Source organism: Drosophila subobscura, chromosome J (genome assembly GCF_008121235.1).
Source record: "Drosophila subobscura isolate 14011-0131.10 chromosome J, UCBerk_Dsub_1.0, whole genome shotgun sequence".
Classification (NCBI taxonomy): domain Eukaryota; kingdom Metazoa; phylum Arthropoda; class Insecta; order Diptera; family Drosophilidae; genus Drosophila; species Drosophila subobscura.
Window position 1 is genome coordinate 22,496,180 of NC_048532.1, and position 22,429 is coordinate 22,518,608.

At 48.8% G+C, this 22,429-nt stretch overlaps 4 protein-coding genes and 3 non-coding genes across 10 annotated transcripts; 4 read left to right on the forward strand and 3 right to left on the reverse strand.

The window, feature by feature from the left end:
* Nucleotides 1-7,656: 7,656 nt before the first annotated feature.
* LOC117894738 lies at nucleotides 7,657-8,599 on the forward strand. Its single transcript, XM_034801937.1, has 2 exons — nucleotides 7,657-7,916; nucleotides 7,992-8,599. The coding sequence occupies exons 1-2, from the start codon at nucleotides 7,897-7,899 to the stop codon at nucleotides 8,470-8,472; spliced, it is 501 nt and encodes a 166-aa protein (XP_034657828.1). The 5' UTR covers nucleotides 7,657-7,896; the 3' UTR covers nucleotides 8,473-8,599.
* On the reverse strand, nucleotides 8,540-10,756 carry LOC117894737 (tryptophan 5-hydroxylase 1). The gene is made up of 7 exons (XM_034801936.1): nucleotides 10,194-10,756; nucleotides 9,964-10,129; nucleotides 9,844-9,894; nucleotides 9,508-9,789; nucleotides 9,323-9,449; nucleotides 9,034-9,266; nucleotides 8,540-8,974 (listed from the first exon to the last, which is right to left on the reverse strand). Exons 1-7 carry the CDS (start codon nucleotides 10,714-10,716, stop codon nucleotides 8,680-8,682), a joined length of 1,677 nt encoding a protein of 558 aa, XP_034657827.1. The 5' UTR covers nucleotides 10,717-10,756; the 3' UTR covers nucleotides 8,540-8,679.
* A 2,109-nt stretch (nucleotides 10,757-12,865) lies between these two features.
* On the forward strand, nucleotides 12,866-15,355 carry LOC117894629 (JNK-interacting protein 1). Of its 2 annotated transcripts, none has more exons than XM_034801794.1 (5): nucleotides 12,866-13,305; nucleotides 13,439-13,827; nucleotides 13,891-14,624; nucleotides 14,683-14,867; nucleotides 14,937-15,355. In XM_034801794.1, the coding sequence occupies exons 1-5, from the start codon at nucleotides 13,187-13,189 to the stop codon at nucleotides 15,007-15,009; spliced, it is 1,500 nt and encodes a 499-aa protein (XP_034657685.1). In that variant the 5' UTR covers nucleotides 12,866-13,186; the 3' UTR covers nucleotides 15,010-15,355. The 2 variants fall into 2 exon arrangements, with proteins under 2 accessions (XP_034657685.1, XP_034657686.1); XM_034801795.1 differs by having other exon boundaries at nucleotides 13,912-14,624.
* A 750-nt stretch (nucleotides 15,356-16,105) lies between these two features.
* On the reverse strand, nucleotides 16,106-19,594 carry LOC117894383. 3 transcript variants are annotated; one of them, XM_034801386.1, is made up of 4 exons: nucleotides 19,307-19,594; nucleotides 18,797-18,943; nucleotides 17,397-17,652; nucleotides 16,106-17,337 (listed from the first exon to the last, which is right to left on the reverse strand). In XM_034801386.1, exons 2-4 carry the CDS (start codon nucleotides 18,940-18,942, stop codon nucleotides 16,453-16,455), a joined length of 1,287 nt encoding a protein of 428 aa, XP_034657277.1. In that variant the 5' UTR covers nucleotide 18,943; nucleotides 19,307-19,594; the 3' UTR covers nucleotides 16,106-16,452. The 3 variants fall into 3 exon arrangements, with proteins under 3 accessions (XP_034657277.1, XP_034657280.1, XP_034657278.1); XM_034801389.1 differs by lacking the exon at nucleotides 18,797-18,943 and having other exon boundaries at nucleotides 19,307-19,593; XM_034801387.1 differs by lacking the exons at nucleotides 18,797-18,943; nucleotides 19,307-19,594 and adding an exon at nucleotides 17,779-17,924.
* A 540-nt stretch (nucleotides 19,595-20,134) lies between these two features.
* On the forward strand, nucleotides 20,135-20,218 carry Trnal-cag. The gene has a single exon. It is a non-coding gene; the product is annotated as a tRNA-Leu (tRNA).
* Nucleotides 20,219-20,401: 183 nt separating this feature from the next.
* Nucleotides 20,402-20,485, forward strand: Trnal-cag. Its single transcript has one exon. It is a non-coding gene; the product is annotated as a tRNA-Leu (tRNA).
* A 1,345-nt stretch (nucleotides 20,486-21,830) lies between these two features.
* Trnal-cag lies at nucleotides 21,831-21,914 on the reverse strand. Its single transcript has one exon. It is a non-coding gene; the product is annotated as a tRNA-Leu (tRNA).
* Nucleotides 21,915-22,429: the final 515 nt, after the last annotated feature.

A 22,429-nucleotide genomic window follows, 5' to 3' on the forward strand; every position in this document is an offset into this window, starting at 1 on the left:
GAAAAATATAAAAAAAGCATTCCAAAAAGACTGTTTTTATTTCTTTTATATTTTGAAACATTTTATCAATGTATTTTCCTACCCATTTGGAGCTGAGAAATCTCGGGAAGAGCTATAGAAACCCCTTTGGCATTCACAACTGTGAAGCTCTGCGAAGGTGCTTAAAAATATATCAGAAATTTGAAAAAAAACTGCACAGCAATCTGCTGATTGGATTTAGTTTATATTTTTACACATTTCAACATTTTGTTCAATCAATTATCTGACCCATTTGACCCCAAGTTGCACACTTAGAAAACTTTTAATTGTGTCCTTAACCATTCTGAGACTTCCCCTTGGAATTTATTTCAGACATTTCCCACAACGCTCCAAAGTAGATTCTTCTTCCTAACTTCCCTTTTCTCCCAGTGCACGTATAAATATATGTATTTAAAAAAATATATAAAAAACGGACTGGCTGCCAAAGTGCCCTTCTCTGCTGCCCTCCCACCTCTGCCCTTATGCCTCTGTATGTGTGTGTCTCTGTGTGTGTGTGGCGTGTCTTTACCCTGGAGGTGTGTGCACAATTGTTTTGACTTAATTTGCATGCCCCGTCCAAGGATCATCAGTGCTAGGACTGACTGGCTGCCCGGCTGGCTGCCTCTCTGGGTGTTAAAGGAGCCAACGTGTGCGGCTGCTAATTACCAACACACGGCAAATGGCAAATGGCGACAGAAGACAGAAGACAGAAGAGCAACAGCAGCAGCAGTACCTTCTCCTCCTGCTGCTACGCTCTCTCTGTGCTTTCGGGCAAACGCACATTAATGACAAGGACGGCAGCAGCACCAAGGACATTGAGCCAGGCACCCCCAATGAGGATGACGACGACGACTGTTGCCGCAGCTAATTAGGAAATTAAATTGACTAAAGTGCTTGAGCGATTTGCTTGTTTGCCCGGCAAGTGGGTAGCAGAGGGGGGAAGCACGCCAGAGGGGGTCTGCTCCAGTCTCAGCTGCATGCCTGGAAAATAATTTAAGCGCAAATGTCCAGAGCCAGGAATCTGCGCGTGTTCCTCCTGCTGCAGATTGATTTATGCATAGCTAAATGTGCATCTCGCTGTGTGGCAGCCTCGAACATTCCACATTGCGTCGCGTGGAGTTTTCTTTTGCCTGCCTCATGGCGTCACTCCTGCTGCTGGTCTCTCTTTCACTCTCTTTTCTCTCTCTCTCTCTGTCTCCTGCCTTAAGGCTGCCTTCTCCCAGTTTCCATTGCCTGTGCAGTCTCTGCCTCTTTTCTCGCTTCTCCATTTCGATTGCCGCATCGTTTGCCATCGCCTCTTCTGCCTGTGGCCTTCTACTCCTTCCCCACCCCTTGTTCTATGTGCATATAGTGGCTGTGCGTTGCCTACTTTTAGGCGGCCTGCCATTCATTTTCATTTACTCGGCACTCAGTCCTCGTCGTCATCGTCATCGTCGTCGTCTCTTTTGGCGCCTACTGCCGCTGCCTCTTGGTCTCTGCTCTTGCACCCAACTAGTCCTTCGCCTCCTCCTCGTACATCCTTCTCCTTATCCTTTGGGGGGGGGGGCTTTTTTTGGTATATAACGCGCCGGACGCACCAACGGCTGCCACTGGGAGGCGGAGCCAACGTTGTGGAGAAAGCTGCCACACGAAAAGTGGCAAGAAGGAGGCCAAAGGAGGCAAAGGAGGCAAAGGATTAGGTGGAGAAGCCCTTCTACGAGGCATCTTCTAAAGGGAGGTTGGAGGATTCTGTGCCATTAATTATGACATGGACATGCGTTTGGTTCAATCAATCAATCTGCAAACCAGATAAAAGTATTATTTACGTAGACGAAAGAAAGCAAACATCACGGAGCAGAATCCTGCCTGCTGTTAGTGCGGTAAAAAGTCTCTTAAAGATGTGATTGAAGAGCAGGCAGAATGCAGGCGGAAGGCCCCACATCCTATATGCTCTATCCTAGACAGGACAAAAGCGGCAGACCAAATAATGCAAAAATATTTCCATTTTTTTCGCTGAGAAATGCCAAACGAGAAATGTCCAAAAAAGAAAAATGTTTTAGCGGAAATTTGATTTTAAAAAGCGTTTTGCCAAGCAAATAAATGAGATTATGCGATGCCCCAAAAAGTGCAGGACACACAGGACATGGAGGACACTCACACGTGTGTCCAGCTCTGAGCTCTGAGCTCGATGCCTTTTGCCATTTGCCACAACGCTTGGGGCAAGTGAGGCATTAAAAAATGCAAAATTATATATCAAAGCAGCCAGAAAAAGGAACTCTCGATGCTGCACAGAGCCAAAGGATGGATGCTGCAGGAGAAGAGAGTAAGAGAGGGGGTGAGGGAGGTAGGTAGGGGTAGAGCGATGCATGTCACATGAAATTATTATATCCCTGCCACACATCGCCGCTCAGGACATTGAAAATATTCACAACGTGATCCGGCTGCCAAGTGGCTGGCACTCACTCCACTGCCCCCATATCCTTGGCCAGGACGTTGCAGGACAGGACGACGATACAGCATACAGGATTGACAGAGCCAAAAGCCTTGGCTATGCCATGCAAAAAAATAAAATACCAACACGAAGCACGACAAAAAATGCGAAATTTTGTTAGAAAATTGCAAAAAATTACACATCCTCCTCGTATTTTGGTTGGGCAGCAAACAAGGGAAAATGAGGGGGAAACAGGGGTGATGGGGCAGGGGGAAAAGCAGCCAAAGACAGAGCAAAATAGTGGCAGTGGAGGGGCAGTGCTCTGGCCGGGGTCAGGTCATGTCACAAAGGACACAACGGCGGGGCATGGAGTGCTTATGGTAATGCACGGCGCTGGCCCCTAGACTGGCTCTGCCTCTGCCACTGCCACTCGCGATGATGCATCGACCAGCGGGAGGGCCACATGGCGTATGCTTGATTTTGTATTGCATGAAATATAAAAGAGCTGGCTCCAGCCAGCGAAAAGTCCACGGAAATTGACTAGGAAGCCTCCCCAGTGGCACCTGCCCTGTAGCAGCAGTACCCTGCCGTGGCATCTGCTCTTTTGAATCCCTGATATTCCAATACCTTGACTGAAAGCTCTCCTCCTCCTTTTCCTTGTGCTCCTCTTGCCGCTGGCAGCCTTAAGTGCTTGCGGGAAGACACTTTTCTGCCCACTCCCTGCCCCTTCTTGACATTGCTGTGGCTACACCCAGCAATTAGTGTCCTGCAATCCTCTGGCTTTTGTCCTACAGTGTCCGCCAGTTGTCCGCCCGTGTCCGCGAGTGTCCCTCTTGGTGCTAATAAAAACATCTTAATAAATCAAACTTGCAGCGAAGCTCTAGAGAGTGAGAGAGGGAAAGGGAGTGGCTACAAAAACGAGATGGGGCGATGACTGCCCATCGAGTGGGTGTAGAATTTAGACACTTCTTCTCCGCTCTGCACATGCCATAATCAGGGGGACAGCAGACAAAACGCGTTGCTGTGGCTCAAGTTCATATTTCAAATCGCGCGGCTCCACTCCACCCTCATGCATCCCCCTCAGCCCAAGCCCACCTCCTGGTGTCTGCAGTTTTTTAACAACTTTAGCAGGGGGTGGAGTGATGGACGCAGGTGGAGCAGCAGCATCGGAGGCAGCAACCCCTTTTCGTAGCACACAGAAACACTTATCGCATTCAACATCATTTGCATGCGGAGCTCTCGAGAGCGAAACAAATAAAATCAAGAAAATAAATTAGAAGAAAAATAACAAAACAAAATAAAGAAAATCCAAACGGAAATGTTTGCCTAACAAAAAACCCAAAGGGGGGAGAGGGAACATATAGCCAGCCCGATCCCCCAAACAAATATGCGGCAGAATCCTCCTCGTGGCCAGAAATCGTAGTTGATTTTTTGCAATCTGCAGTTTTCTGGTGTCCTTTGTGTAGGACGTGGACGTGGACGAGGACGAGGATGAGAACTCGGACTCGAGTCGATTGTGGACTTGCCATCAGGCAACGTCAGCGGCAGCGAGGAGTTTGAGATGCTCCAGCTCCAGCTCCAGCGGAATCCCTTTCTAGTCGCAGTCGTCTGTCTGCGGATCTGCGCTGCGACTGCAGCAGCAGCAGGAACAACACCAGTCAGTGCCTGTCTGGACACGTAGTACTCCTGCTCCCAGACTCCCAGACTGCTGCTCCAACTCCCACACCTCTGCCATGTCCATGTTCATGTCGTAGTCGTCGTCGTCGTCGTCACCTCGCGACGCATTCGTGGCACTCGCGTTTAATCAGCGGAGGCTGAGTCCATCCTCGTTCCACCTCTGCCTCTTCCTCCCTCTGCAACTTTGGATTTTTGGCCATCATCATTTATTGTTAGTGGCTGTGGCCAAAAATACAGACTGCTGGCTGCTGCTGCTCGATGCTGCTTCTGCTGTTGTTTAGATTTCTTTCTGCCAGAATCCGACTCCTCCTTCGCCGGTTGCCCAACCGTTTCAATATTTGCATGTGCCTCCCCATCCATCCTCGTGGAATATTTGCCTGGGGATTGGGAATTATTTCCTGCTGCTGCCGCTGCTGCGGTTCCATCATATATCATCTGCAGAGGAACACCTTGCCGGACCTTGCCCTTGCCCCCGTGCTCCTCCTGCGTCGCGCTTCGATTTAAGCTTCAAGTACTTCCTGCGCTCTCCTTTTCCCCCTTTCCCCTCTCGCCGTCTCTCAGTTTTTATGCATTTTCATTATTTTCAATTTCCATTTTGTTGTTCGCCAATTTATTAAGCGATTTTCGTTATTTCGTTAGCCTTTCCCTTACCTCCTGCCTGCCCCTTGGCTTTGCCCTTTTTTTGTCGATTTTGTCTGGATTTTCCATTTGGTTTTCAATTTGCATTTAAGCTGCTCCGCTCCTCCGCTCTTGTGGCTCCTCTGCTGCTAATCTTCAAGGCATCCTTTCAATTATCCTTTGGCCCAATCAAGTCTCACATTTCACACAAGCAACAAGTGGCAGGCAGGGCGTGGCAGGGGCAGCACTTCTGTGGCTCTTTGAATCTTGCAAATCTCAGCCAGAAGTCCAGCAAATATGCAGCCAGCAGCCAGTAAATGCGGAGAAATTCCCACAAGACCCAAGCACTGGACTCCAACTACAAGCAATTCCCCCCGCTGCCACTTGCCCACACCCTCCCACCCTTCTCGAAGGCAAGGACTCGGCAGTCGAAAGCCAAGGACCTCCCCTTGGCACACAATTAACCGACGAGACCTTGTCCGCACGCCTCAGCTCTGCTCTCCCTCTGGTGCAGCTTCCTTGAATGCCCCAAGCTGTGGCAGGAGGTGGCCATTTTTCAGACTGGACACTTGAATGAACATTTAGCCCCACCCCTGCTCCTGCTCCTGCTCCTCCTTCTGCTGCTGCTTTTGACCACAATTGTGTGTCAAGGCCGTCGTCTGGCTGCTGGCTGCTGGCTGCCACTTCCTGCTCCAAGACGATGCCAAATGATGAGAACGATAACGTCTCCATTGCCAGAGAAGCAGAGTGGGGAGCCGGCGTGTGTGTGTGTGCTCCCCTGCGAGTGTGAATGAGAGCTGAAGCTTCGTTTTGTGAATGAAAGGAAGCAAGGAGCAGCCAGCAGCAGCAGCAGCAGCTCAACTCATGGGGGAATATGGAGAAGGAGCAGCAGCACAAGTCTGTTCTGTAAATGAGAGAAGCAGCAGCCAGTCTTCAGTGCAGGAGTAGAAGGAGCAACAGCAGTGTGTGGCACTTGCCCAGGAAGTGTTTTGTGCCACACACACACACAGCCAGAGAGAGAGCGTGGAATGAGGCGACAAATCGGTGCTCTGACTCCCGTTCCCTTCTCTGGCTTCTTATTGTCGACATTCTTGGGGAATACCTTTTGGCAGCTCAGACTTGTCTGCACCCCGAGTCCCCGTCCCAGTCCCTGCTTGCCCCACCCTGCCTGTTGTTTGGCTGCCAACTTTGTGGCCTTGTGCCCTGCCCCGCCCCGCCCCGCCCCAGCTGCTGTCTGTATCTTTGCTGTTTGTTTGTGCGTTTGTTTGCTTGTTGTTTGCCTTCAACGTTCCGTGCGACTCCAGAAAATTGTGTGAAAATGTTTTTCTTTGCAACCCTCAAACACAGAGGGAAGGAAGACCTTTAGCGCCCTGTGGGGCTGGCTGTGGCTGGTCTCTTGGACTGTGTTTAAGATTCTGTGGCTGTGGTTTGTGCATTTTGTAAATAATCTTGTTTTACACCCGCCCTCCGATCCGGACCTTACAGGGCTCACGTTTACGTATCCTGCCTGTCGAGTGGACTTTGGACGCCGGACCCAGGACAGTGGCTGACCACTGGCTGCCCCCGAGACTTGTGCATAATTTATGTGGGAATTTCTGTGTGGCATGTGGCAAAAGTCTCTCCCTCTGTCTGCTGTTGCTTAAGAATTTTCTCAGCATGGACACTTGTCCCTGCCTGCCCTGACCCTCTGTGGGTGCAAAGTCAATTACAGTTGGTTGGTGAGGCTTTCCATTCAGCTAACAAATTAAATGGTTTCCATGCGGTGCGACAGATAAACTGTTGATTGGGCAATGAATTTGCTCTGTGTTCTTGGTCCTTTATCGCTTGAACTTTGATTGTTTCTGCTGCTTGGAAAGATGAGACGTAGGTGGACAAGGCATTAACTCAAGTGTTAGATGGGTGTCCTTTGGGGCAGCAGTAATTATGTTAAATGTGGCAAATGTGTGGGAAATGTGAACCGATATTTGGCTGAGACTTTTGTCCAGGGATTGCATTTTATTTGCTTTATTTTTGTGAAGTTTTAATTGTCTTACGAGTGTCTCTCCTCGTGTGAAAGTACTTTGATATTCGTCTGTTGAGTGCACTGAAAAAGAGCTTCGGCAAAAGCTCTCTCCTAACTTTTAGCCTTACCAAAGTGCAGCTTTATTTTGTTCCATTGAAAGCGCTTGCCAGCAGTGTTGCAAACCAGGGAAAACAAGAAGCTTTTCTGTGTGCTATAAAGTGTTATACAAGGCTAGTGATGAAAGCAAATCAAACCCAAACAGTCATCAGGTGGGAGACTTTTCCAAGCAGCTAAACGACAGAGGAGTCACCCCAAGGGAGGGAGACATAATCATAAAAGGAAAACAAACAGAAATGTGTTTTCCATAATCCAACAAGTGGATTAAGAAACCAAAACAAAACCACACAAAGTATTTACCAAAGAACTGTCTGCTTGAGAGATCTCTGCCTGAGATAAGAGCAACGTAGAGGAACTATTTTACTCGTAATCGTAATCTAAGGCAGTCCGCACGGACCTGGTACATGGGGCAGAGCTGAACCTGAGCCATACCCAAACAGCATGGGTAATCGCTGGCCACTGAACACTCATGCAGTGCGCAGGGGAAAGGGAAGGGGAAGGGGAATGGGCATGGGCATGGGAATGAGGAATTATGGTTCCAAAGTGCACGGCAGAGCGACGGGCAAACATTACGTAGTTTCCAAGCGATTCAGAGACGCCGTCGAAAGTGATACATAAAATTGTGATCGATAAGCAGGGAGCTGGGTCTTATCACAAGAGAGAGAGAGAGAGAGAGGGAGCACCTCCAATGAACTGCAGACACATAAAAAGTATTCTAATCTGATGGACTCTAATGGAGGAATGGCTGAACACAAACATTTTGGAAGTGCAGCCTTATCGCTGGTCGAATGTTGAGGGCGATCCGAGGCGATCCCGTCGTTCAGTTGATTTCTGGCAACGGCAGAGAACAGTCGCAGCGGATCGCGGATCACGGGAACAACTTTAACTCAGAGCGAGAGTCGGGTGCACGTGTGCTCGAAGCATAGAAACTAGCAAAATAAAACAGCAGATTCCCCCCGACTTGAACTCCGATAAGGCAGCGGCAGAGCCACTGCTCTCAAGTGCAAAAACAAAACAGCAAAAATACAATTTAAACCAAAAAACTGAACCCAAGATGATGTCACACACAGTGAGGTGCGTACCTTTGGCTCTGTGCCTGCCCTGCCCTGCCCTGCCCTCCTCCCTGCTAATCCCCAACTCCTCTTTTAGGGTCTTCAAGATGATGTACATTGTGGCGGGCATTCTCATCAGCAATGCGGAAATCTGCGACACGGTGGATCGCATACAAATCGCGCCACGCGTTGACCTCAAGCCGGAGTGGGAGCAGCGTGCACTCGGCTCGGGCGGCGCCTCCTCGGGTTCAAGATCACGCACGCATTCGCGCAGCAACTCGGGCTCGGGCTCGGGCTCGAGCTCGGGCGAGGAGTCGGGAGAGCGCAAGCGACGCCGCCGCGTGAGTGTCAGCGGATTGGCCGGCGGTGTGGTGCGTGGCGTGACGTCGCAGGTGACGAAGCGCGTCGGACACCGCTTCGGGTGGCTGTCGGACGTGCGGCTGATACTGCAGCAGTGGCGCCAGCTGGCGCTCAGCTTCAACCTCTGGACCATCCCGAACTTTGTGGTCGAGTGTGTGACCAGCTACATGAGCAAAAAGTTGCTCATCAACAGCGACTGTGATATGATCTACAAGTAGGATTCGGTTCGGAGTAGCATTCCTCGTGTAATTTATTAATAAGTGCCTTTTAGATTTACATTTTAGTTGTTAGAATTTACTGTAAGAGTTGGCTAAATAAACAACAATTAGTTTATAGACAGAGAGACGTTTAAATAGATTATATTTTCGATTGTATTGTAGTTGCGTTGGTCCCAAATATTCCGAATCCTTCTACCGTTTCTTGCCTTAGTTCTCCTCTGCCGTGGAGTTGTCCGAGTTGTCGGGACTGCTGGCCTTGCTGCCAGCTGCCGCCCCGCCACGCACATTGAGGCTGTTGTGCAGCATGTTGGCTATGCACTCCACATCCAGATTGTCATCGGTGGCCGAGATCTTGCGCAGCGCGGAGCAGACAATGCTCAGATCCCCCTTGAGCTCGCTCACCACTGCCGTGATCTTCTGGGCATTGGAGAGCACCTCCACGCTCATGGTATAGGGATTGTAGCGCACACCAAACGGACGTTGAATGCTGTCAGCAAAGGCTCTAAAGAGGCCAACAAAACTCTCTAAGGGGGAAACATCTTGGATTGGGGAGACGCTCACCTCATTTGCTCTTTGGCTTCCTCGAACGAGTCCGTGTAGTAGTAGGCATTCTGGTAGGAGGTGATGATGCACTCCTCCTTGCACGTCAACTCCGGATCGAACTTCTTGATCTTGGGCCCCGCGGTGATGGCATGCTGCAGCTCTGCCACAGAGCTCAAGAGACCTGCGCCATACACCTTGAAGCTGCTGTCTGCCTGCTTGCACAGCCCAAACTCCACCGTGAAGAAGTAGAGCTGCGAAAAGAGAGTCGTAAGGAATGGCAGGGAGAGAAAGTTCTCCAAGTACCCACCGTGGCCAGCTTCTCAATATCTGCATCACTGGCGCCCAGCGAGGCCAAGCCAATCTCCTGCGAGAACTGAGCAAAGCTCGAGTTGGCCAGCAGCGGCATGTGCCCCAGCAGCTCGTGGCAGCAATCGCTGCAGCAGAAAACTAACTAGAGGAGAACCCAAAGGCTAGAGCAGTGGCAAAACTCACGGTTCGGGTGTGTAGAACGGGTCTGAGGAGTGCCGAATGTACTGCGTGCAGTGGAAGATGCGAAAGGCGAGGCCCGAGAGGAAGTCCCGCGGCGACAGGTACCCAGCGACGGGTCGCAGCTGAAAGCCCGTCTTGCGCTTGAGGTACACACTCACATCCTGCAGCTGGGGCACATTGTCCTCGCGGTAGCCACAGTACTTGACCAGCTCCGGCCAGTTCTCCATGTACTCCGGCACCGCGTGCAACACGTAGAGGCGATGCAGCTCAAGGAAAACGGTGCCCCTGCCGGGAGAAACTTGAGGCCAAGCCACAGGCAAATGCAATTGAAAAACTTACCAAGTTTTCACCTCTTCAGGTGTGTACTGCACGCGTGGAATGGGGTTGCCGCTGCGGGGAGGGGTATTAGAATGTGGCATGAAGCAGCCATAAAGGGGCAAGGACACGGGCACAACTTACTGCTTGAAATTGTTGGCTATGGCCGAGAACTGTTCGCGTCGCTTGCGGTACACGGGATCCTTGAAGCCCGGATGGTCGGCATCCAAATCGGAGCCATACATGAGCACATTCTGCGCCTTGTCCAGGTCGGAGATCTTGCGCGGAAACCACACCATGTCCCCGAAATCTACAGAGAGTAGAACGAACCACTCGGGACTAACTTTTTGGCAGCAACGATCCGGGAAACTCACCAAAACTGGAGCAAGCGGAGAGCGACGGGGCTCGCGACATGTGACTGGCATTCACGGACGTGTAACTGACGGAAGCCACCTCCCGATTGAGCATCTTCACCACTTGATCGAGGCGACGGGGATCGCACTCGACGTCCACGAGCACGTCCGCCTGGTTGGTGGCCATCTCCAGCGGCGACAGCTCCAGGTGCAGCACATTGATGCCCAGCTCCTGGAAGACCTGCAGGGCACGCGCCAGATTTCCCACCTGATTGCGGAGCGTGAAAATGATGGAAATGCGTTCGCCAGGCGAGTGCTGCCGCGAGGAATCCACGGGGCCACCGATGGCCAGACGCGGCGGCTTGTCGCTGGGAGCCGATGCGTGACGCGAGAGATTTGCATGCCCCTTGGATGCGGCGGCCACCGAGGAGGAGGAGGATTCCTTTTTGATTTGATGCAACGGACTGCCCTGCTTGACGGCCCACTCCTGCTCGCCGCTCCTGTAGAGCCACAGGCCCAGGAGACTCTTCCCTGAAGCACTCATCCTGCCACTGCCACACACTGCACTTCGGAGAGGAGAATTTCCGCACGGGGCACACGCGTCGGATGCGCAACACTGCGAACAACTGCAAGATCCTGCGGCTGTGGCGGCGCTTTTATAGGCAGCCAGCAGGAACCAGGAAGGTGGCATGCCACACATACATATTCAATTGTATTTATTAGGAGTGTGCGTGTGGCAGGGGCGGCCGTAGAGATAAATTTGTTGAAGAATATAAAAGAGGCAAGCGGCCAGAGGCAAGAGGCCCCACCTCCTTTTCTGATTGGCCAAATCATCGTTGAATCAGGCCAAAGCCTTAACGCATGACGTCACGATACACTGCCCGAAAGGCACTTGCGCTTTGGTGTGGAGTTTGCACTGTGAAAGTGTGGCAGGGTATGGCAGGAAAGGGATTCGCTTGGGAGAGTGTCCCTTTGTTTCACTTTCTAATCAGCAGCAACAATTGTGAAAGTTTGCAAATGGGGCAGGGACACAGCTAGGGGTTGTGGGTGAATCCTGCGCTTGACTTTCCAAATGCTGAATTTATGCGGGTGTCAGCAGTGGCGTAACTAACGTACCGTAAGATAAACTCCAACTCCAACTCCAACTCCTTCTAGCAAAAATCAATACAGAAAAAGATTCTGAAAGTGAAGAACGCTCAAAGGATGCTTCCAGGCGAGAAGCGACTGTTGCCACCCACGTGGCAGGAACCACTTGATGCTTTCGTGTCGCCACCGCAGCAGCAGCAGCAGCGGCAGCAGCGGCAGCAGCAGCAAGTTTGCTGAAAAGCGACAGAGTCAATAATAGATCCAACGAGCAAATGGCAATTTCTTTTCCGTTTCTTTTGCGCCATTGTTTGCACTTCGAGAAGAGCAAATAGAAGACAGGGGCGACCACTTGGGGCTACTTGACTATTAAAATATGCGAAAGCAAAGGCGAATGGAGGAGTCTTTAGAGTGGCACAAACCCCACATGCCACAGAATAGGTGTGTGTGTGTGTGTGTGGCTCATCAGCTGAAACGATAAACTTAATGGCTGCTGGCTAACTGATTGACCGACAAACGAGATGCTGTCCGGCCACAGTTGGAGCGGGGGGAATGTGTGGGGCATTGAAGAGAGCTCCGCACAAGCGTTTGATGGATTTATGGTGGCAACAACAGGCAGCAGAGCCCCAGAGCCAAGAGCCTCAAAGGATACATGGCACCAGTCAGTCCCCCTTGCCCTGGCACATTCCCCTTGCCAATCTGCTAAAAAGGCAGCAGACAGAAACGGAGACGGAGACTGAGAGACTGGAGTCGAGGTCACGATGAATGGCACTTGTTAATTTCCTTGATTTTTCGGCATAATTAAGTTACAGCAACTAAATTCGGCAGGGGGAAACCAAGGCTTTGACGGCAGAATGTTTATTCAATGAAATCAGTCAATGTTTTGATGTGTGTTTGGTGGATTGTTGCAGCAGTCTTTAATTATTTTCTCACAAAGTGTCGAAGAGTGAAGAGAACAATTATTAAATACATGAGGAAACGTCAACCGAAGTAGCTTTGGAGAATGGTTGCTTGATATCTTGTGGATTATTCTTGCTGGCCTTGAACCCCAAACTCTACTTGAGATATTCACATAGGAAAAGCTGTTAGAAATCCCTCAAAAATATGTTTTTCAATAGCCTGGAATTCGAGGAAATCTTTCAGTCTGTTCATCCGACAATCCTATGAGTTTTTTAAAGCAAATCAGTTACAGATCTATAGATTTTGTGCATTAACTTTATAAATAATTAAATATTCTTTATTAAATTCTTTCGCTTCTAATTATCGTACAAAAATTGAATCCTTAAACCGCTTCATTCCCTTTCAGACACGCATAATTTTGGTTGCCCCTGCGCTGCCATGCACCCCCATTCGAGCAGAGATCCAGCCCTGGGGCGGCATGGCTCAGCAGCAGTCAAGGCGCAACAGCATTGCAATTCTGAAGCCAACTTGGGGTTGCATTTGAGTAGCGGATGTGCAGGGTAGAGTTACAGCGCCTGCGCGTTTCCTGTCCACCCCCAAGAGAGACACCGCCGCCGAGCAGCTTGTAAACAAAAACAAGTTTGCAGAGAGCCAGCCAGAGAGCAGCTGAAATTTCCCCCAAAAGCAGAGCAGAAACGGAGCTCAGTAACACGCGTACGCGTACTCGTGTCTGGACATCTGACAGGGCCAGAGCCGAGAGCCCCAGAGCCACAGAGCCACCGAGTCTCCTCCAAGTACGACACAGCGAGACGTCAAGGAAATTATCGATTTTCGCATGAGGCAGTGAAAATTCCAAGCTCAATCGGACAGTTTGTGTGCTTGAAAAACTTTGCCCAATACCTGGGAGAATTAAATAGAAAACCGGAGACAGACAGCAACTTGCAACTGCAGAGACTTGCAACGCGTTTTGAGTGCTCGTGTGGGTGTGGCAGCTGGCAGCAGCAGCAGCAGCAGCAGCGGCAGCGGCAGCCATGGCGGACAGCGAATTTGAGGAGTTCCATCGGCCCTTTGAGCCACACACAATTGCCACATTTGGTGGGGCAGGTGCAGCAGCCAACAAGAAGAACAATAATTCGCATGCATTTTACTCGTAAGTCAAAGTCTGCCCCTTCCCTCCCCCAAGTGAGAGTCTTCCCCCCTCCAAAGTACACCCCAAACTGAATTATCGAATTTTCAAGCTTCAAGGAATTTATGCCTTCATTTTCTTGACTCTCTCTCCCCAGTTTAATTCCCAACGATGACATGGAGGACTCAACATCCTCGAAGAGCGACGGCGATGGCGATGGCTCCGACCAGGAGGATGGCATTGGCCTGGGCATGGGCATGCCGGAACGCGAGCCCAAGCTGCGCCAAGTGGAGGACGACGAGCTGGGTGACGGCCTCAAGGTGACACTCTCCTCCGACGGCTCGCTGGACACGAACGACTCGTTCAACTCGCATCGACACCATCCGCTGAACCATCAGGATGCCATTGGTGGCATCATGGGCATGGCGCCCAATGCACTCTCCTCGGCACCGGTGACCATTGGCGCCAGCACAGATCTGCTGACACCAAATGCGGCAGCCACGCGGCGGCGTCGCAAGTTGCCGGAGATACCCAAAAACCAGAAATGTAAGTAGATCGAGTCCCACTCCCAAGTAGTCCATGTCTAAGCGCCTACCGACTGTGTTGCAGCTTCCATTCTGCATCTTTTAGGCGGCACCAACTATGGCTCTCTGGCGGATGAGTTTCGCACTGGCGGCGGCGGCATCATCGGCACTGGTCCCATGACAGGGGCACGCACCGGACAGCAACGCTCATTCCTCTCGCTAAAGTGCGGCTATCTGATGGACGAGGACTCCAGCCCGGACTCGGAGCGGCTGCAGAGCCTGGGGGATGTGGACAGCGGCCACAGCACCGCGCACTCGCCGAATGACTTCAAGAGCATGTCGCCACAGATCACATCGCCCGTCTCCCAGTCCCCGTTTCCCCCACCCTTCGGGGGTGTGCCCTTCGGCCAGCTGGAGATGCTGGAGGCCACACACCGCGGCCTGCACAAGTTTGTGCCGCGACACCACGACGAGATCGAGCTGGAGATCGGCGATGCCGTCTACGTGCAGAAGGAGGCCGAGGACTTGTGGTGCGAGGGCGTGAATCTGCGCACGGGCAGGCAGGGCATCTTCCCCTCGGCCTATGCCGTCGACCTGGACTACAACGAGTTCGATCCGACGGTGCAGCTGGTGAAGAAGGAGCGCTACCTGCTGGGCTACCTCGGCTCCGTGGAGACCCTGGCGCACAAGGGCACCGGCGTCGTCTGTCAGGCGGTGCGCAAAATTGTCGGCGAGTATGGGGCCTCGCCCACCGGGCAGACCTGCATTCTCGAGGTCTCCGATCAGGGACTACGCATGGTGGATCGATCGGGCCCAAATGTGAGCAGCTCTGAGTGAATCATACAGCCAGAAGCATAAGTTTTTGTTTCCCTTTTAGAACAAGAAGGAAAAGAAGCCCTGCATCGACTACTTCTACTCGCTGAAGAACGTCTCGTTCTGTGCATTTCACCCACGCGATCATCGCTTCATTGGCTTCATCACGAAGCATCCCACGGTGCAGCGTTTCGCCTGCCACGTCTTCAAGGGCTCAGAGTCCACCAGGCCAGTGGCCGAGGCAGTTGGGTGAGTTTTTTCCCAACTAGAATCCAAATTTACAACCTCTAAACTCTTCTTTTGTTGTTCCCTTCTCAGACGCGCCTTTCAGCGCTTCTATCAGAAATTCATTGAAACTGCTTATCCCATCGAGGACATCTACATCGAGTAGGATAATCGGTCAAGGATTGTGGCTAATGGACAACGGATAACGGACGGATATACGATATATTTTTTGTGCGGTTATTAATTAAAATACAAAACTAAAACTCAACCACAAATGTTTGCCCCTTTGTCAAAACGAAATGAGAATGTTATAACCAAAATTTGTATAATCTCGCAAGGCTCCATTTGCCAGAACAAAACTTAATACGAATATGATTTAATTTGTTCCTGCAAACTGTGCAAATTGCCATCCCCGATACATGTAAATAGTTAATTTTAGTTTGTAAATCCCAAACTTGGAAACGCTTCAAGGCAATCAATCAATCGGTAATAGCTTCCCCTTTGGGAACCAAGAACAAAAGCAAACACTTAACACAAAGACATGGGATCACAGTAATCCACAAATAATTTCAATTCGAACTCCTGTAAACACTTTGATCAGCCCCAATTGAAGCACAAAACGACATGGAGGCCAAAGTAGAAAGCTAAATTTACGAGTAATTACTTCAAGCTCTCTCACACTCTCTTTATCTCTCTGTTACGAGGCTCAATAATTCCCACAAGACCCCATATGCAACTCTTTAAGTATTATACGAGCATCATTCAAAGCCCAGTCAGTCTTAGGATGGGTAAACCCCAGTAGTTGTCGAATATATTATATGTATACAAAGAAATATATAAAGAAAATCTATATTAAAACGAAACAAAGCGGAAATCAAAGTTGTTCGTGCACAGTGGCGCTCCAGCGATCAACGGCAACTGCTGGAACTAACAAATCGTAGCTCGAGAACTGCACGCTCAGGGCTGGGGCGCCAGTGTGCTAGTTTCGTTTTTGCACAGTGGCGCTCCAGCGAACAACAGAACTAATTCAGATTGATTTCTCCTTTATTTGCAGGACGAGTGGGACGTGCGACGGCTTCCTGTGTTCGGAGGAGCATCCCTGAGTTGAAGGGGTCCTTTTCAAGGATCAAAGGGCTTCCCCATATACAAAATTTGTAAGTTCTCCTCTATTTTCAGACCAATCTGGACGTGCGATCGAAAAAGTATCCTCGTAAAGCCCCTAAAAAGGGTCAGAAACCTCCCAATAAAAAAACATTTCAAAGTTGTGCTGAAAAAGCAGCTGCTCTATATTCAATATAGAAAGTATTTCACTTGATTAATCCAAAAATACTTAAATAGATGCTTGTGTATGGCTTAGATCTCTCAAAAAATACCCATTTTTGTCTTTGATTGGGTAATATCAAAATTTGGTTTGCTTAACATCCTAATGGGGGGATGAATGGGATGTGGGGGGAGTGGCTGTTCCAGCTCTGCTTTGCTTTTGCCTATACATAAAATTAAATTGGTTCTGCTTCAGTCTTAGACAACGTAATTAAAAATGCCTTTTCTCAAATAAATGGGGAACCAGACCGAACGAATATTAAAAGTAAGACGAGTTAGGTTCTTATTCTTATGTCTGATTCTTCTTGCCATAGATGCTGTAGCTCTTCTCCACGAAGATCTGAATGGATCGCTTCACGTCCTGCTTGTGCGGCTCGGGCAGCTGCTCCAGCTTCGGCAGGATCTTCATGAGGAAACGAAAGTCGGGTGAGAGATTGATGTTGGTCTCGCCCATCATTTTAGTTGCCTCCTCATCCTTAGCTGCTTTTTGCTCCTTTTGCTCCTTCTCGGATTTCAGGGTCTTGGCACATGGAGTAAGTGGCGGCAGTGGAACTGCAACTGGAACTGCTGCTGGAGCCGAATCCGCTGATATTTTGACAAAGTTTGTGGGATTCTTCTTGGGCGGCAAGGTAATGTGGGGCCTGTGCACCAGAGGCTTCTCCTTCACTGCCAGAGGAGGCGGCTTCGCCTGCTTCTGCTCCTTGTCCTGTATGCGATTGAGTATCTGGGGCAGCAGCTTCTCCAAGTGCTGGGTGAGATTGTCCTGTGGCTTGTCGCTGACAATCATCAGCTTCTTGCCCACCGACTCCTTCTCCTGCTCTACGACGACAAACATCTTTCGCTTTTTGGGTTGGCCATTGGTCTCTGCACCATGGCCGTTCGTCTCGTCCGACTTCTCGGTGATCAAGTACAGCTTGCGCTTCTTCGGCTGGCCATTCTCCGGGCGAGCAATTCCATTCTTCGGGCTAACATTTCCATTCTCCGGGAAACCATTTCCATTCTGTGTGGACTCCACTAGGGCGGCCAGTGGCAGAGCCGCCTCGTAGTCGGAGCTGATGGACTGCACGTCGCTGGAGGCCGAGGAGCAGATGGAGTGAGAGCGCTGCGGCACGGGTGTGATGGTCACCACCGATTTCTTGGCCTGTTGTGCTTTCTGTGGATCTCGTATGGGGATCTAAAATGGAGAAAACATCTCTTAAAATATTTGCAAGGCCAGTGCTAGGGCCAACTCACTTTAACCAGTTGTATGGTGGTATTGTTATCCAAAATTGGCTTTGCAGCTGCCTCTACTCCACCTCCTCCTGTAGTATTTGTGTCTGCTGCTGTTGTAGTTGGGGGCATGACCTTGGATTTGCGCAGCGGCGTCATCTTGATGCGCGTCTTGGCCATGTTCTGGAAATGCCTGAAGCAAATGCGAAGCTTCTGCAGACCGCCAAGCTGCTCCACACGCTGATCGCTCACACCGAAATGTCGCAGCCAATGGTTGCAGCTGCAAGAAATGCCATTAGTATGTGTGTGCGAGAGTATTGTATTGTTTATTGCAAAGCTCAGCTTTTAGTTAGCACATTTCTTTCAACAAATATAAAGAACCATTATGGTAATTCCGTAAACACACCAATTATTCAGAGAGAAAGACTGAGAGAGTTTGACTGATGCGAGTGACGCTCAAATAGTGTAATCGCTTTGGCAGTTCTTTGTTTAGTGTAAAAACTGCATTGAAGTTTTGTTCTTTTGGACGCTATGCTTTTACCGCCGAAGCTTTCAAATTAGATCCACTCTCTCTCTCTCCCGCACACACACATGAAGTCGCGTTCTTGTCAAAAAAGCTCTTTTCTCTGAGAGAGAGAGAGAAGCGGAAGTTTTGCGGACATGCATGTCTGCCTTTGCATTAATACCGGCACATTTCTGTTGTTGCAGCGCAGCTTCTACTCCACCCTCTCGCTCTCATGTACTGTTTATGGATAGGCAAGTCGTCGACAAGTCATGCAAATAGGGTGGACCTTACTAAATTACATAAACCATGTAGATGTTCTATATATTGAGGAGTATACACATTTGTTTAACATTTTTATTTTCCTAAGCCATTTTACTCGTACTTTACTAAACAACACATTAACCATGCAAAGGGCCTAACACGGTCCACCCTAAGCCCCACGGCCAATGCCAAAGCAAACTGAATTTTGTTTGCAGATCGCAGAATAACAAAACGCAAAGAGAGAGAGAAGTATGTAGGTAAAGGAAGAGAAGAAGCCCACACATGCATTTAAGGAGAGCGTGAGAGCTATAAATACACGCAATGACGCGACCCCCTCCCTCTTCCAGCTGCTGCTCGCCCACATCAGCATAATTGCAACACTCACACAAATGCACTTTGGCTGGCATTGAAAATTTTCTATGATATCCAAGCGATCGCAGACAGACAGAGACAGTTCAATAACCTTTGACTGGTAATAATCGAAGAGGAACGGAACACGACAAAGCTCTCTCTTGTCTTGTGCAAAAAAAATAAGTAAGACAAAACAATAAGCTAAGCTTTGATCGAAAAGCTGGAATGAATTCCTATTCAAACAGGTTCCAAGTGGTTCTGGAATAATGGAAATTCTGGGAGAGCAGAGAGAGAGAGAGGCGCTTACCGTATTGAGTCGTGGACTGGAAAGCGACGCAGCTCCGATTGTTTCGCATCCTGGCAGCCCATCAGACAAATCCTGGAAGGTGCACCCAGCCAGGTCTGCGCACTGGGATGCAGGGACCTCGCCTGGCTTATCTGCAGATCGCCCATTCTGGAAGAGATATTTTTGTGGATAAGACACGCACATACAATACATAATTAGTATTGTCGCTCTGTTTGCTCATGTACTTAGCAAAAGCATGCTACGGGGCCACAGACAGCAACAACACAGCAGACAGTGGAAAACCACAAAGAGCGAAAAGCACACACAATAAACTCTCTCTGGGTTGGATGGAGCTTTCAGCTCCCATAGAACTGAAGCTTACATGGTCCGTCCCGCGTGTTGCTGTCGCAGTTGCTGTCTGGCCATTTTATATTTACGAAAAAATAAACGATGGAAATGCCACACAAATGGTTGACTCAGCTACTTTTGACTCAGAGCAACCCTTTTTTATCTAGTATACATAATTCTTACCTGTTGCACTGCTCCTCCTATCTTTCTCTCTCTCTCTCTCAGTATGCTGCACCGAAGCTGCACTCTTAAGTTGAATAACCTTGCCGGTGCACCACTGTGCTGTTGTTATCAGCAGTTCAATTCTATCCTCTGTGACGATTTTCTAGAATGGTTTTTTTACACTTTGCAATTCAATTTGTGCCGATGAATTCCTTTGATTTCTTTGCATGGCTTATCTTGATTAACGTGCCTCAGACTCGCGCTCTGTTCTTTGATTACGTTCTGCATTCTCCTCTACGTCACACAGACTGACAAAGTTTCGTTCTCTCGTCAAGCTTAAAGCTATTCAAAGCTTTAATTAATTGGGAAGGGAGCTTTTAAAACTTAACATAAACATCCATTTAGTGGCGAAAAGATGCTCAAGTCGGAGTTTGATGGATTCACTCAAAATAAAGCTTGGGTCTTGAGAGCGAGAGAATTTATAGACCAGAAAGCTTTGCTTTGAGTTTTTCTTGCAGAGATTATACAACTAAAGAAATAAATACCCCCGTCCCGCCAAGATCGGATCAACCACCATTTCATATCAAACTCGAGATATGTTGAGAATCGAATCAGAGATGTACTCTTGTTCCATTCATAAGCCATTGACAATTATGGGAACCCCTGTTCATTTGAAATATCTATGCATATCGTTTCTTTCCGCAAACTTTAGTAACTTTTTTCTAGTCTACAACTTATTTTTGCATGTAATAATATTTAAATTAGAAAGTGTTGTAGTTCTAAATGTTTTTTCGTAAGAAAAAACGTACTCGGTAAGAAAACTACGTTTTGGCACAGTGGTTCCCAAGAGTCAGGATGGCCGAGTGGTCTAAGGCGCTGCGTTCAGGTCGCAGTCTACTTCTGTAGGCGTGGGTTCGAATCCCACTTCTGACAAGACTTTTTTGTACATATTTTGCATGATTTCTAAGAATATATTCAGAGGATAATGTCAGAGTTAGTCGGCTCACACTTTTTCTATTATGTTTTATCAAAAGGGTATTATTTTTTGGGTATCCTCTATAAATACTCTTTAATTGGATTGGGCGAGTAGAGGTCCTGACACTCGCTGATTATCCAGTCAGGATGGCCGAGTGGTCTAAGGCGCTGCGTTCAGGTCGCAGTCTACTTCTGTAGGCGTGGGTTCGAATCCCACTTCTGACAAGAATCTTTTTGTATCACGTTTTATGCACTTCCTTAGGGTTTTGGACACAAATGCTGACACAGAGAGCATGGGATCTCCCTTAGGTAAAAGCTTTCAATGTTTTTTGTTCTCCTGTGTATAATATTCTCGCTGTAAGAGCCTTGGCTTTTCGTTAAAAATTTAAATTTAGATAGCAATTGCGCTTATCAATTATGAGGAGTCGTAAATTGAGCAGCAACGTTCAATCGACAAGCTTAACCAATTCATAATATAATTAATGAAATGTTAAAAGCTTCTCCATAAATAAACATTCTGAAAGACGCAGGTGTTGGCTGCGTTCAGGCTATGGCTATTTCTGTGCATTAATAGCATACACTTTTACAGACAATTTGTGGCTGGCAAATATTCATTTGACTATTATTTAAAAGCCAATCATGGGCGGTTCGACGACGTCATAAATTTCAATGGTTGCTCATTAGGCGATGGAGGAAAACCACGCTGAAAAAGAAGGGGCTGGGATCTAAAGATAAGCATCCACTTGTCACATCACTCATATTTCATATTCCTTTCTATCTAGAGCCCAGTCTCAGACCCACTTCGACCCCAACCCACTGGAACTGTCCATGGAAATCGGCTGTCACTTGTCAATTGTTCCATCAGACTTATAGCCAGCGGCAGCCTCAATTTTCCAGGCCTTGCAGGCGCTAAAATGCACATCATAAAAGTTGAATAGCTAACTACATTTTTTGATGGGGGTTTGGGGGTTCATTTTCATTGTTTTTGCCACCAATTACATATTCCGGCCAAATTGTCAATTGCATTGTCTGTGTCTGTACTCTGCTCAAGTTGATTGCATTTTATGACCAGCTACGGACACAGAGCTCAGAACACAGAAAACAGAAGCATAATTATAGATAGGCCCGATCTGTTTTTCCCAAGAACAGATGTGAGTGGGCCAGAGTGGAGCGGTGCGGAGCGGAGCGGAGAGTGCTTACTGCATTTGAAATCGCGCTCAGTCAGCATTTTAATTTCTGTCTGATTGAAGTGAACGAGCGAATAGACTTCTCCAAGTGGAAGTGTGATGCCAGACGGCGATAATTCCCATCGACATCGACATCGCCATCATCGCTGTGTGGTCTGTGTCTGAGCGACAGCCGGAGGGCAGTGCAATGCAATGCAAAGCAATCGTCGTTAACTGCCAGCAGATTATGTGATTGGAATATTGACAATTAGGCGGTTACAAATTGATTTACTTGTAATTTTTAATGGCGCCCCTCCTCATCAAGGCATTTCCTCCACTAATTGCAGATGATCAGGAGAAAACAAACAACCAACGATCTTTGTATGGTAAAGCAAAAAGATTCTTGTCAGAAGTGGGATTCGAACCCACGCCTACAGAAGTAGACTGCGACCTGAACGCAGCGCCTTAGACCACTCGGCCATCCTGACTCTTGTGGCTGCCAAAGGCGTCCAGGCGTTCAAATCGGTTCCACAGAATGGAACCTCTCGATGGACATCATACGGCTTGTATTACATATGTATGTTGGGGCCCAATAACACTTAACACTTTGAACCTGCTGCCCGCCGCCCACACGCCACCCCAGGCCGACGAACAATTCCAGATGAAATATTATAAATGGCGCCCCAGAGGCAAAGACAAATTGCCGTTCGGCGGCGCGTCACGGAAAGGTGTGTACTGACAGGGGGCAGACAGATCGACAAGACACGGATTGTGTTTTGTACCTGAGAAATCAACATGCAGCCGATGGAAATGATAATAAAAAGCAGGCACAAATCAGGTCAACGTCATACATCACACGGTGCAGATTGGCAAGTGTCACTTTTTTTATACATTTCCATTTATTATGCAAGAAATAACACTGACAGTTGCCTAAATTGTAATATTCAACGGTTCACAGGACGGTTAGGAAGGGTAGGGAAGGGAGAGAGAGATCGCCACGAAT